Source organism: Cnephaeus nilssonii, assembly GCF_951640355.1.
Source record: "Cnephaeus nilssonii genome assembly, chromosome: 7".
NCBI classification, from domain to species: domain Eukaryota; kingdom Metazoa; phylum Chordata; class Mammalia; order Chiroptera; family Vespertilionidae; genus Cnephaeus; species Cnephaeus nilssonii.
Genome location: NC_137078.1, coordinates 92,551,153 through 92,564,152, shown reverse-complemented (window position 1 = coordinate 92,564,152; position 13,000 = coordinate 92,551,153). Strand labels below are relative to the sequence as shown.

General features: G+C 53.6%; 1 protein-coding gene across 4 annotated transcripts in view; it reads right to left on the bottom strand.

Annotated features, from left to right (window-relative positions):
• Positions 1 to 301: 301 nt before the first annotated feature.
• UBR4 (ubiquitin protein ligase E3 component n-recognin 4) overlaps positions 302 to 13,000 on the bottom strand; it is a 120,754-nt gene continuing 108,055 nt past the window's right edge. For all 4 annotated transcript variants that reach the window (XM_079777440.1, XM_079777443.1, XM_079777442.1 and 1 more), the window contains exons 100-106: positions 12,741 to 12,883; positions 12,196 to 12,321; positions 10,959 to 11,153; positions 8,129 to 8,353; positions 5,030 to 5,120; positions 4,227 to 4,389; positions 302 to 1,942 (exon numbers count right to left, since the gene is read on the bottom strand). In XM_079777440.1, coding sequence (XP_079633566.1) covers positions 1,878 to 1,942; positions 4,227 to 4,389; positions 5,030 to 5,120; positions 8,129 to 8,353; positions 10,959 to 11,153; positions 12,196 to 12,321; positions 12,741 to 12,883 — 1,008 coding nt within the window. In that variant the 3' untranslated portion in view covers positions 302 to 1,877. The remainder of the gene's footprint in view (positions 1,943 to 4,226; positions 4,390 to 5,029; positions 5,121 to 8,128; positions 8,354 to 10,958; positions 11,154 to 12,195; positions 12,322 to 12,740; positions 12,884 to 13,000) is intronic.

Genomic DNA, 13,000 nt, shown 5'->3' with positions numbered 1-13,000 from the left:
GTAAGCAGGCATAGCCCTGCTCACCCCGCACCTTCCCCGCGCGCCCTTCGCCGTCCCAGAAGCTGCCAGTTTATTCGCTACCAGGATGTTATATAACAGCCACTCCACTACGTGTACCTGCAATGGTCCCTCGGGGAGACCCTCAGAGCAGGGGAGACAAGGGGCCCGCCAGAGGGCATGAACTTGTTGTACTCAGCGTGTGAAGTCAGGGTCCCTGAGACCAAGTCCTTCATCTGCCTCCTCCAGACATGTCTGGACCTCACTGAGGCATGGCGCTTCGGTAAAGAAAGAGTCAGAATCTTGTAGACTGAAGGTGAATTCATTAATAGTAAGAGCAGCCTTTTACTACATAGCAGGCAGATAATCTCATGTAAGCCTGGCAACCACCCTACCCCACAGACACAACTTCCCACTTACAGGCATGGAGACTGCACACAGGAGGCGATGGAGCTGAACCAAGTGAGCACCTGACACGGCTGGGGCGATGCTGCGCCCCTTTTTCAGCCAAGTCCGTCCCTCAGAAGCCCATCGCCCAGCAATGCCAGCGCCCATGCCAACGTGTACTTGTGCACACAATCACACACGCTCGTCTGCCAGGGCTGCCAGCTGGGCTCTTGCAACAAACGCCTTTCGTCTCTCTGGGTAGGCCCCAAGCAGGACACTCACGCCTGCCTGTGGCGACTTCGTCAGAGGCTCTGGGAAGAGACAGGTCCTGGCTGTGGAAATCTCTGAAACGGGCCCAGAGGAACCGCCTGAGGATGGAGCCCCACACACTGGACATCAAGACGGGGGAGTCTGTCCCTCGGAGCAGCAGCGGCAGGGCAGTCACGGAGGAGAGGAGACGGCACTGGCGAGCTCTTCCTCCCAGGGCCATCTGGGTGGGCCTCGCTGCCTCACCAGAGGGGAACGCTGCCCAGGAGCTGGGGAGGCAGGTCCGGAGGCCCAGGGACAGGAGCCACAGTGCTTGAGGACACGGCGTCAGAGCACAAACCTGCCGCCCTGGCAGCCGCGGTGGGCAGCCCCTGGCAAGCGACGCTGGCTCAGTGGCCCTTTCCTGAGGGGCCGTCAGAAAGGCTAGAAATAACCGCCCACACTGGGCCCGGCAGAGGGAAGTGCGGCAAAGCGCAGCTGCTCACTGTTCTGACTCTAAGTCTACCCCAGGCCCTCTCCTAAGCAGCGGCCCCGAAGAGAAGTCGCCCGAGGACCCCCGATTCGCAGTGGGCAGGAGTGTCGATGCGCTTGCTGCAGAAAGGCTAGCGCCCTACGGGCCTGCCCTCCGCCGAGGACTAGAAAACCATCGGGCTCCACGCGTCTTTGGGTTCCAGCTCTTAAGGCCAAAACATTAAGAGAGGCCAAGGGGTTTGTTTTAGGAAAGATCACATTCATCAAATGCGGTGCCCCGACTTGCTGGCCGGAAAGAGACAGGCTCTGTTTGATGCCGACAAGAGGCCCAGAGATGGTGAAGGCCAGTCTTCCTGTACTGACATCGGAAGGGCTGGGCAGCCAGGAGAAGTGTGGCCCGTGTCACCAAGGACGGGTGTAAGCAGCAGTCAACACCTCCCTTTTCAATGTGTATTAAGTCATTCGTTTATTTCTCAGGATGTGCACACTCAAGTATTAAGTTGGCCAGGACAACTCATGGCTCCTAGGTATGTACAAGTCCTTCCGTGGCTCGGGTTACAAACAACTTCATAGCTAGTGCACCACACACACAGATAAAACAGGAAGCCTAAAACCCCAAGCCACTCCGAGAAAGATGAGGGAGGGAGGAGGGAGGGGACTGGTGTGGCGTCCTGTGGGAACCGATGCACAGGAGGGAGGAACACAGAGGGCGGAGGCCAGCCAGCTTCAGAGGGTCAGCAGCGGTTCCGGGGACGTCAGGGGACTGAGTTCAACAGGTCCTTCAGGAAGCTCTCTGGGTCGGTGATTTCTGACAGCAGGCCTGGAAACAAGAGGCAGAGGCTGTTAGGAGCAGGAACGCATGGCCCCCAGCCCGTGAGTCACGGCTGCCGCATCCTCGAAGTGAACACACTGTACTCCAACAAGTTCTGACAGCTGCTGGCTGGAGGCTCGGCCATGACTGGGGCGAGAGTCACCGCGCCATGTTCTGGAAGAGGAGGCTGCTCCGGAACCGGCACTGCCGTTTGTGTGAGGGCGGTGCGGGGCAGAGGCTGGCCCACAATCGCCCGGAGCAGTTCTAAGCCCGGTCCGTGGACCACCGTGTAAATGGAAGTGTCCACAGCCCTCCCCGCATTCTGAAAAGGACCTGGACTGGGAAGGGTGCACACCACCGCCCTGGAGGGCTGGAGGGCAGAGAAGAGTATAGGATCCGGGCTCATCGGAGCTTTAGCCACCAGCCCTGGGCCTTGAGCAGCTGCCTATGCTCAGAAGCTCCGTTTCGTCAACTATCACACAGGGACAGTGACGAGTCCTTGCTTCATCGCTGTGGGGATGACGTCAGGCATGTATGTGAAAGTGCCAGTGACAGAAGGTGCTCAATCAGCATCAGGTCCCCCGCTGCCCCTGCCCCTCCCACACAAGTGATCCCCCCAAGGCCCGGCAGCATGCAAACGGAAATCCTCTCCCCAGGTCTGCGCAACCCAGGGAAGGGTGGCACCATCTCATGCTGGTTTTGGAAGGTGTCTCTGTCCTTGCATTCAAGTAGGGTGTGTCTGATGTTCTGAGGTTTTCTACCAGTTTAAACAAAGTAATGAAGTCACACTGTGAAAACAGGACCTCCGAGTGAAGGCCAGAGCCTCCCTGCACCCCCCTGCTTCGGGCCGGGGTGCTGCCACCAGGCCCGGGGCTGACGCAAAGCCCCGAACTGAGCTGGCCCCCTTCCTTGCCTGGCCCACCCCCTCCTCTTATTCAGACTCGTACATTCACACTGGCAGTCTTGGTTTACTAGTCCATTCACCAGACCCCTGGGGGACAAACACAGTGCTCGGCCCTGAGGACACACGTACACAGGCCACCTCTATCTGTAGGGGTCACTTCCTGGGAAGAAAGCAGGGAGAGTGGCTAAGGTAGGAAGTCAAGGCTGGAGGATGCACGTGGGAGCACCTGGAGAAGTTAACGAAGGAACCGGGGGGGAGCAGGGCTAGCACGTGACCTCTGATAATGGAGGGCACCGACAAAGGCCATCCCAAAGCACAGCTCCCACCAAGGCCACCGCAAAGGACAAAATGCAAGCCCCAGGCTTTAGGGGAACTCCATCAGCTGGGGCTGAGCTGGGAGGAAAGAGAAATTCACCCAGAGCATCATTCCAACCCTTGAGAGTTTAGTTCCCAGAGGACAAACAGAAAAATATTAGTGTGATCGGGGAAATGTTTCCCCTGCTTCTTTACGTGTCACAGCATTCCCACAATGAGCGTCAGGGGAAAACAACATAAGCTCCCAAGAGTCAGGCTGTGTGGGCCCTCTGCTTCGGCCCCGTGAGCCCTACACTGGACAGACAGCAGTGACAAGGGCTGTAAGGCAACAGCGCCCACAGCCGGAGAGGGCACCACATCTGTGGTCTGAGGTGTATTTTCCCAGACAGCGGCCATGTCACCTCCCCCTGTGGTCACCTGATGCTTGGTTATGAAATCCAAGCAACTTTTAATGTATTTGCAATTAAAATACATGTCTGTTGTATAAGGAATCTGTACACAGGAAAGATAATGAACTTCATGTCTACTAGCTGAGGGATAAGGAACTGAGGATGTCTCATATGACAAGAGCTCAAAGTGTTGCCCTATTCTTACAGTCATAGATGCTCTTTGCTCTGGTGTTTTATGTTCACCATTTAAGAATCAGATCTGAAATTTTCCGCATCTCCCCAGGGGCAGCTGTGACATAAGAGGCAGGAGAAAGACAGGTAAGCTCCATGGTCCTTCCCTGAGTTGTCATAAAATGCCAGGAATCACAAGGGGGCTCTACCAATTTGCAGCGATGCCCCACTGTAGACGTAGTTAATCTTCAGCACCTCAGTTACCCCATCTGCAAAGTGGGGATGACCACAGGCCTGCCTCACCCAGGGCTGCCTTGCAGACAGGGAAATGCAGCGGGCAGCCCAGTGCAGAGCTGCTGCTCTTGTTATCAGTGCTCCCAGATCTCTTGGTGGCCGACAGGCGAGTTCTCACCTGTGTTATCTGACATGTGAAGATACAAGCTATGGCCAGCCCCACTTAGACAAACAGGTTTTGCTGCAGAAGATCTTAGAGAGACAGAACCTGGACACTGACCAGCCACATCGAGGAACTCCGAGAAGGTCTCCACTGGCATGAACTCCTCCTGGAAGGTCTTCAGGACTTTGTCAGCAGCTTCGCAGATAGGCATGTCGTTGTGGCGGATGTATTCCGCTAGCGAGCAGGACCAGCCCCCCTCTGTGTTGCTGGTAGGCACCTTCTACAAGAACAAACAGGAGACAGGCCGGGGCGTAAGGAGGGATGACTTAATGCCTCGAGTCAGGCAGCCACATCAGCCCGTGAAAGGAGAGCCCTCCTATGTACACCAGAGTTTTCCCTGGAGGATGTGTTTTGCTTCCAGGAACAATAAAACTTCACTTCACTCCTCTTACAGCCCCTTCATTACACACTGGGTCACTTGAACCTACAAGCTACAACAAGTGACTGCATTCTTTCCTCCCCACACGTCACACCTGCATTTCCCAAAGAAAAGGGACTCGTCAAGATGCCTTAATTGAGCTGTTTCATTCAGATTGTGAAAGGAGCCACCCAAACCCCGATTCCTTCCAGGCAGAGAGGAGTGTAAGCTGGGCTGGAATAAGTCACACTGAACAGGCAATGGAGTTATCGAAACTGGGGGGACAAGAGCACACAAAGGTGATTCGGGAGGGAAGATTTTCCTGCAGAAGCAGGTCTCCAGCAGGCCCCAGACCAGGTGGTGGAGTGAGCACAGACACGCAAGGGTCGAGGCTGGTGTAAATCCCTTCCGCAGCGGGGGCGCTGGTTTCTTGGGAGCTGAGGCAGGGTCAGAGCCAGCAACACATCACCTGATACTGCTGAGCCTCCAATGGCACCCTTACCTTAAACATGTTGTAAATGAGATCGACGAGGGCCCAGAAGAGAAGGGAGGAGCGATAAGCAGAGTAGTCCTTCACTGTCTTGTCCGTCAGCCTGAAAAGAACATCCCATTGCATGTCATGCAGGCCCTGGAAGGGTCCTCACAGGACAGGGCAAAGCATTGGGGAGCAGGGGGAGAGTCACGGTAATCTGGGGGTCACTCAGTTCTAGTCACTGTCTGTCTCAGGGGGCAGGACCTTCTGAAGCCAGTGATTTACTTACTACAAAAACGTTCCCTGAAATATTCAGCTTTAGCATGGACTCTCTTCCAAATAAGGGTAGATTGGAAGAAAGGGAGACACAGTTGCGACATGACAACCGAAAGGCAACTGCCTTAAGGAGAGGCCAAGGACTCACATGTTGCTGTGTGTAACCCCACGAGCTCCAGACTTGATGGGATCTAGATGAGGTAGGAAACAAGGTCCTCCTCAGTCTGGGAGGAGTGTTAGTCAGCAGACCTAAAGCCACCACGTACAGCAATTTGTCAGCACGTGCTGTGTTGAAAGCAGCGAGCTGGTGGGAAAGTGGCGATGAGCAATGGTAACGTCCAGGATGGAGGACACAACCGCCCAACACCTCCCAATGCCGGGATAATCCCGAGCGAGCTGCTCACCACACCTCTTAGTTTCTACCCAGTATCGCCTGCCCCTACTTAATCCCATGATGCAGCTGAGGATTAAGGACCAGCCAGTCCCTCAGAACACGGGGCTATCTGCCACCACGTCCACCGCCTCCTCGGCAGGCACTGCCGGTGAGGAATGCTTACATCAGGTGCAGCCACTGTGAAATACAGAAAGACCAGACTCCTCGCTGCATAGGGAGTGATGTAGCGGAGCTAGAATTGGTTTCCAGCACCCAAATCTACAAGAGGTATTGTTTGCAAACTGGTTTCACATCTGTAGTAAGTAAAGGGTAGTTAAACCCTTGTGATGGGGATGCTGTATACAGAGCCCATAACTAAAGGGACTAGAATTCAGTATTAGAATGTGTGTGTGGTGTAAGAATCATAAAAATCAGACAAGCATCGATGCTACTTATCACAGAAGCTAAAACTATACCGTATGGGCCTCAGGTAAAGGGACAGTGTCACATGGCACAGGCCATCACACTTAGGAGTCAGTAAATATAAATTCTTTAAAAGGAAAGTAATAAAAGGAGAATTCCATTTGCTGAAATATGCTTCCTGAACCTTCCCTCCACCCGATGCACCTTCTCCCTTGCCTGCCAGCTTGAGGATGCCACAGCCTAAAGTGAAACCACTGTGAGGTGGGCCTGAGGATGAGGCCCATGACCCATTTCTCTGTGAACAACATGAAGAGCAAGTCCCAGGCAGAGGACCTTTCTCCTCGAATGTAAAACACGCAGAAGAGGTCAGCTTCTCTTGTGCAGATGCCGAGAGCCACATTTTGTGTGTCTGCCACTGCCTCCCACTCCATAATGTACAGAGCCTGCACCACTGACATTGCCCCAACCAGCAAGATGACACCTCTAATACCCTCCCAGCCGAGGCCTCTCCCCGGAGGGTGTCCCAATACCGTGCTAATGCCCAGCTCCTCCTCCAGGCTGTTTTAGGAGCGCCCCGCTCACGCCCCCACATCACACCAAGTTTGGTCCTTCTCTGTGACTGTTTTGCCTTGGTAAGCAGGAATCTTGAATAACCCTGCCCAACTTAATTATTTAAGGCTAATTAGTAAAGGTGACTAAACTGCTACAGAGAAAATGGCAACTCCTTAGTCTAGCTCGCACTGGATTGCCTAATTAAGCTGTGACCAAATCGGCTTTTCCTTAACCGCCTGGGACAGTAATGAATTCCAGTCTCCTAATTGAAAGCAAAACAGCTCCTGTGGGCTCAGATTTCACACCTGCCACTGAGAGCTTGTGCCCAGTAAATGCCACTTTATGTGCTAGGGAAGCAGGCCAGCCTGGCTTATCAACAACTTGGTATCCGCCAGATCTGACTTGTGATTCTGGCGGCTAGTTAACTATGAATGCTTCGGTCTCTCGGGGAACACTGGAAGTGATATGCCTGGAATGGGGGCAGGGGTTAGATAGGAATCTAACAAGACTCACCCCTCCTGCTCCACACAAAGAAGCTGATGCTGGCCTGACTCAACAGAGCTCCAACCCAGCCTCCCTGCGGGCGGGAGGCCTGACTAGCAGCCCTTGGTAAAGCAGAGCTGATGGAAGTAAAGATACCAAGTGAGCCAATTCAGGCACTGGCTGTTTCCACTTGGTCTGTCACTATCAGGGCCTGAAGGCCCCCCTCGGCCCACAAATGTGGGAATGTTCCCTCGGATCCAGCGAAAGCAGACTCCCAAGGACAGCTCTCCCAGAAGGAAGATTTTCCTCCGGTGGCAGAAGCAAGCTGACAAACTCGCCCCTACTCTGCCGCGCGGGCAGGCAGCCTGCACAAGCCACTGAGAGCCAAGAGTGGTGCCCACGGAGTCCACCGAGTGTGGGGCAATCCATGTGGGCATCTCAAGGGCTTCCTTGCAGATGTTTCTCTCAGGACACCTCCCATGTAACCCAAATCGCAGCACAAGGTCATGAAAACAAAGACCACTTCCGGCTTTGGGAGGTGTCCACATTAACAGGAGAGAAAGAAGAGCTGTGGAACATGCAAGGTCAGGACAGGAATGTGACCAAGGAGGGAGATGACGAGCATTTTTTAATGATCCGAAAAGAAACTCCCCAACCGCAGCCATGCGGAGGTTTTCCTAGTTTATGCCAGACCAGCCGCCTGGGAAACCTGTCACCTGTCTGAGTCCCAGAGGCCCGAATGCTCCTTGTCCTGTGCCTGGCTGGCTTCCTCTAGAAATGTTGCCCAGAGCTCTGCCTGGCTCTGCCTCTTTAGTGGCTGAACACCAGACCAAGGTGGGCAGGCATCTGCCAGCCATCGGGCCTAGACCTGGGGTCGCAGACGGAGGGGTCAGGACCAATGACTGAATCAAATGAGCATGCCTTCCCTTAGCGCACACACACTGCCTGGCAGTTTTCACACACTGGGAATACACCGTCCAGGCAACAGGGGGCAGGAGGCGGTCCCTGAAGCAGGTACTAACCTGGTGGCTCCTCCTGGAGCCACTGCCCGGGCGTGAGAGGTCACCAGCAGCCTCCGCAGGATTTCCACACGCATGGCTCTCCACCTCTCGGGGGGCAGGATGTGGAGGGCCAGGACTGTGAAATAGTGGGGCCCGTCCACCTCAAAGGCACTCTCCACCCACTTCTCCTTGGGCTGCTCCAGAAAGCCCTGGAGGTTCTTCTCCTCTCGGGAAGTTGCTCGGGTTCTAGAACAAAAGAGCACGATGAAGCCAGGGCAGGCGCCAGGGACCAGTAGAAACAGGGGAGGAGGATGTGTCAATTTCTCTTCTCTCGGGTGTCCTGAACGCTTGGATCACAGACCACACACACTCGTCCCCCCACCTCTCCAAGTGGGGCTGCTCCCTTCCAAGCCCCTCTAGGTGGCATCTTCCTTGGCCCTTCCCCGCCCCCAGCTCAGCTCTGACAGAATTCCAAACTGCTGGCTTGAGCACCCTGCGGGTTGAGCACCTTCACAAACACTCCACCACCAGTGACCTCAGAACCCTGGAAGGTGACAGCTAGCACCTTTTTACCACGGTGATTTGCCCAAGGTAACCAAGCAGTAGGTGATGGAGCCAATGTGAATCCTGAATCTCTGGTTGGGCCCGCCGCCTGCACTCCCTGATGCAGCGTGGTCCTATTACAGCCAAGTTGTTCACACTCCATCTACACCACTGCTTCCCACGGCGTGCCGTGTGGTTTGTTTCCCTATGTGTCTGTGCCCTCTCCCCTTCAATAGAACAGCTTCTTCCAGGCAAGCGCCACTTCTTGTTCCAAATCTTGCCCAAGCTGCAGGGACGATGAGATCATGAACTTTAACGCCAGGAACCATTCTAAGAGCTTCATGTGGACATCCTCACAATAACCCTGGAACAGGTACCGGCACTATCCCAGTCTCACAGAACTACAGCACAGAGAAAATATTTTGCCCAAAGTGACACACTGGGGCGTGAAAGAACTGGCTGTAAACCCAGGCCGCCTGGCCCAGAGCCTCCCCAGCATTAGTTAACTCTCTTCCCTCCAGGACGAAGCCTTGGCAGTGGTCACTGACGCGGCAATGAGACCATGGAGCCGCCCCTGCCCCCCCTCCCCGCCCCCCGATCAGGTGTTTCTGGCTACTCTCTCTCCTATAACCCAGATGGTGCTCTCAAACCAGGAGTGCTTGATGCCCTGTCCTAATGCCATGAGATAAACCACACAGCACTGGGAGCCACAGAATCACAGTTACCAGGTGTGCGGACAGCACTGCCCAACTGGCTGTGGGGAGCAGGGGGCAGTGCGAGCACACCTGCTCTCTGAAGAGTGGTGCAGAGGGAACGGTGAGTAAATTGGATTTTCCTGAACTGGGAATCAGAGGCTTTCTGCCATTGCAGACCTGCTCAGCCCTGCTCTGGATCATGGTGTCACACACTTGCCTTCATACACAAATGGTCCACCAAAGGCAGTCACCCCCTCAGCCGCCCCGTGGCCAAGGCCGTGGCAACGTGGAGTGAGTAGGGAAGCAGTCTGCAGATAAGAGAGTGCCTCTCAGTAAAGCTTCCAGGTCAGCCTGGAACTGACCGAGGTAACAATGACAGCCAACTCCCTCACCACTGTCAAGGCTTGAGAAGAGTTAAAATGTCTAGCATTCAGTGACACCTGAAATCACCGGCTCTGTTCTGCCAGGCAAATCGTGCCGGCTCCCCGCCCTGGGTCAGCTCTCCGCCCCGGGGAACAGTCCACTCTACCTCCTAGCTGTCAACAAGAGACATGTCTCTGCGAAAGCCAAGGGCTCTGTCCAAGGCCACAACACGCAGTTAGTGCTCAGGCCTGCAGCAGTTTGGGATGGGAACATTTGTGCTGTCAGCAATGCAGGTGTTTCTTGTAACAGTCTAAACAGTTTAGCGGGTGATGTAATGCACTGATGGAGACCCACCTGTGCATCTTTTTAACAATGAAACCTGTGGTCTGGAGGTCAGCCATTTAACTCACAAGGAAATAGGAGGGAAGCAGAAGATAACATTGTTGGAGAGAGAAGACCAGCAAGAACAAGAGACAGATTGTCCTGTTGCCTAAACGGAACTGTAGCTGCCTGCGTGACTGTACACAGCCTGTCAGTACTCTGCCCAATAGATCTGGGGCCTAAAATATGAAACCATTTAATAAATCAAACCTAAGAGCTAAAGTATATTAAATCTGCTTTTGAAATCTTGGGTGGAATAAAAAAATATTATTCTCTACCCCTGAGTGCTTCTTTAAAATTGTACTTTCACATATCAACCTAACTACCGCTAATGTACATCCGGATAAAATACAATCTAATTTTCCTGGCTTTCCTTGTCAGTTGACTTTCCCAGATAATCTTAACACTCCCCTCGTTCCCCTCACACTTGCCAGAAGCATTACTCACTGGAGAGAAAACAGGGGAAGCAAGTCCAGTTTCCATTTATGAAACAGGCTCATGGCTCTGCCACATCCCCTACATGTGACACCCTCCCCTGCAACACCCTGAAGTAACTGTGGGCACCTCTCCCACCCAAGAGAAGAGAGTGCTGGGAGTGGAAGTAGAGGCTACGTGGAAGTAGAAGTTTTGATGGTCTGGCTTCTCCCCGTTTCTGTCTTCTCTGAGCTGAAGGTCAGTCCCTTGGCTGCCCACAGTGGAGATGGGACAGTTTTAGCAGGGAGTCACCTAGAAGCTGTGGATGAACATTCCTCCTGCAGCAAAGGCTGCCTTAGGTTAGGCACTGGCTCTGGAACTAACTAAGGTGAATATGGACACATGGGAGGTGTGGGGGCAGCTGGATGGTGCCCAGTGGGATGCAAGATACTGACGTGTTCAGGACGTAAAGCACAGTGTGAATGATGTACGGGATCAGGTGGATGTTGCTCTCCCGGCCACCCCCGCCGGTGTCCGCGCTGAACGACTGCTCCATGGCGAAGCGCAGGAAGAGCAGCTTGATGTCGTGGATGTTCAGCTGGTACGTGGGCTCCCGCTGGCCCGTGCATTCCTGGAGGTAAGTGTTGTGCCTGGGAGGGAGCAGAACAAGCGCTGAAACAGAAGCAAGTCCCTGGTGGAAACCCCCTTCCCTGTTGGCTGCACAGGTTGCACAAATGGACAGCGGGATGAAAGGGAGAGTAGAAGGGAAGGACTGAGCCAGTAGGAAGAGGAAGCAGAGGACGTTTCACTTCTGCTGTGACTGAAAGTGATGCTCTCCAAGCTTTGATAAGAACCCACTGGTTTTGAGGGACCCACTTCTTGAGAGACCAAGGTCACAGAACATATTATGGCCACATCTAGAAGTACATTTTGGAATAAGAAAGGTAGAACTTATCCCTTCTGACTGACCAGGAAATCTATTCTAAGAATCATCTCCCCAAACTCCAAATAAAGGCTTTTTCTATGTCAATTTACATTATAATCTATTATGCCTTATTAACTATGTGACCTCAAGTTATTCACTCTCTCTGTGCCACAATTTCTCATCTGTAGAGTGTGTCTAACAATAGCACATGGTAAGCATTTCAATATTGCCTATTGTTACTTCCATCATTACTACTACCGGGTACTAGCTTTATATAAGTACCTTTTCATCCCTGAGCTTTAAAACCAGAGCCTGTGGTGGGCACCACTCCACAAGGCAGCAGTCAGAGGCAAGGGCTTCACAGAAGCTTCAGCTACTCTGCATTTTAGGACAAGGGAGCCCATGCCACTGAGCTATTAATTTTTATTATTTAACCCTCAGAGGCATATACCGTAGAAGTGAACTCTGGGAAATGTTGGCCTCGGGGACCAAGTCAGGCATCCCGGGTCTGATATCCTTAGATCAACAAAGGTGGAGAGTAGTGAATAACTAGAAATTCTCCATGGTGCACAGACCCTGAGGGTGCCGGTACCTCAGCAGAGTGCCCTCTGTTCCGAACAGCCCCTTGCCAGCAAGTAGAGACAGGGATTCCCAATGAAGGCAACAGGAAATGGTCTCACCACAGGCTGGGCTGAAAGATGACCGCCCCCCGCCCCCCAAACTCCTGGGAATCCCCTTTCCTACCATGCAAAATGCTCAACACTCACCTTGCCAAGCAAGTGGCAAAAGCTGATTCAGGGACGTGGGGTCCCCAGACCGGAAGGAGCCCATTGCACTTCGTGTTGGCGTTCTGCAGGGCGGCACTTTCCCATTCTTCCCGGCCTCGAGCCAGCCTGGATGGGAGGAGAGCAGGGATGAGTGGCTGCTGGAACTAACTGAGCAACCAGGCACCTGGGCAGGTGGACTGGAGAGGGTTTGCTAACACAAAGGAAGTTAGCCCATGTTCCTGACGCCACACAGAGAATTAGCCAAGTGTAACCCTGTTATAGCAAATGCAGGCTTCATTGCTTCAGGTAAGTAATGTTGCTTTCACCAGCCTTGGGCCAAAAGCCACATGTATTTTCCTGGCAAGAATGGCTCTTCAGCCTATATGGTTAAAGGTAGAACACCCTACTCCCCAGAGACTAAGGAACAGCATTAAAACTTCAGGGTTGGCAGCTGCCTACACCTGGGAAGTAACAGAGGTCTGGAGCTGAAGCCCAGATGAGGGAGAGGCCCACTGAGGGAACCCGTCCCCAGAGCCAGGGCCTACCTGACGGCTGCCAGGTGGCAATCGTAGTGCACGATGTTGAAGTGGGACACGGTGCTGTAGCCCTGCTGTTTCCGGGGCTTATTCTCCATCTCCTCCAGGGCTACCCGCTTGGTGAAGGTATAAATGCCCAGGACCTTTGTGGGCTGCAGACAACAGAACAAGGAGGAGAGGTGAGGAGAAACTCCATGGCAGGCTTTGGAAGCAGGTGAAGCAGAGCTGAAGGGATCCGAATGCCTACCCTCCTAGGCATGGACACTCCA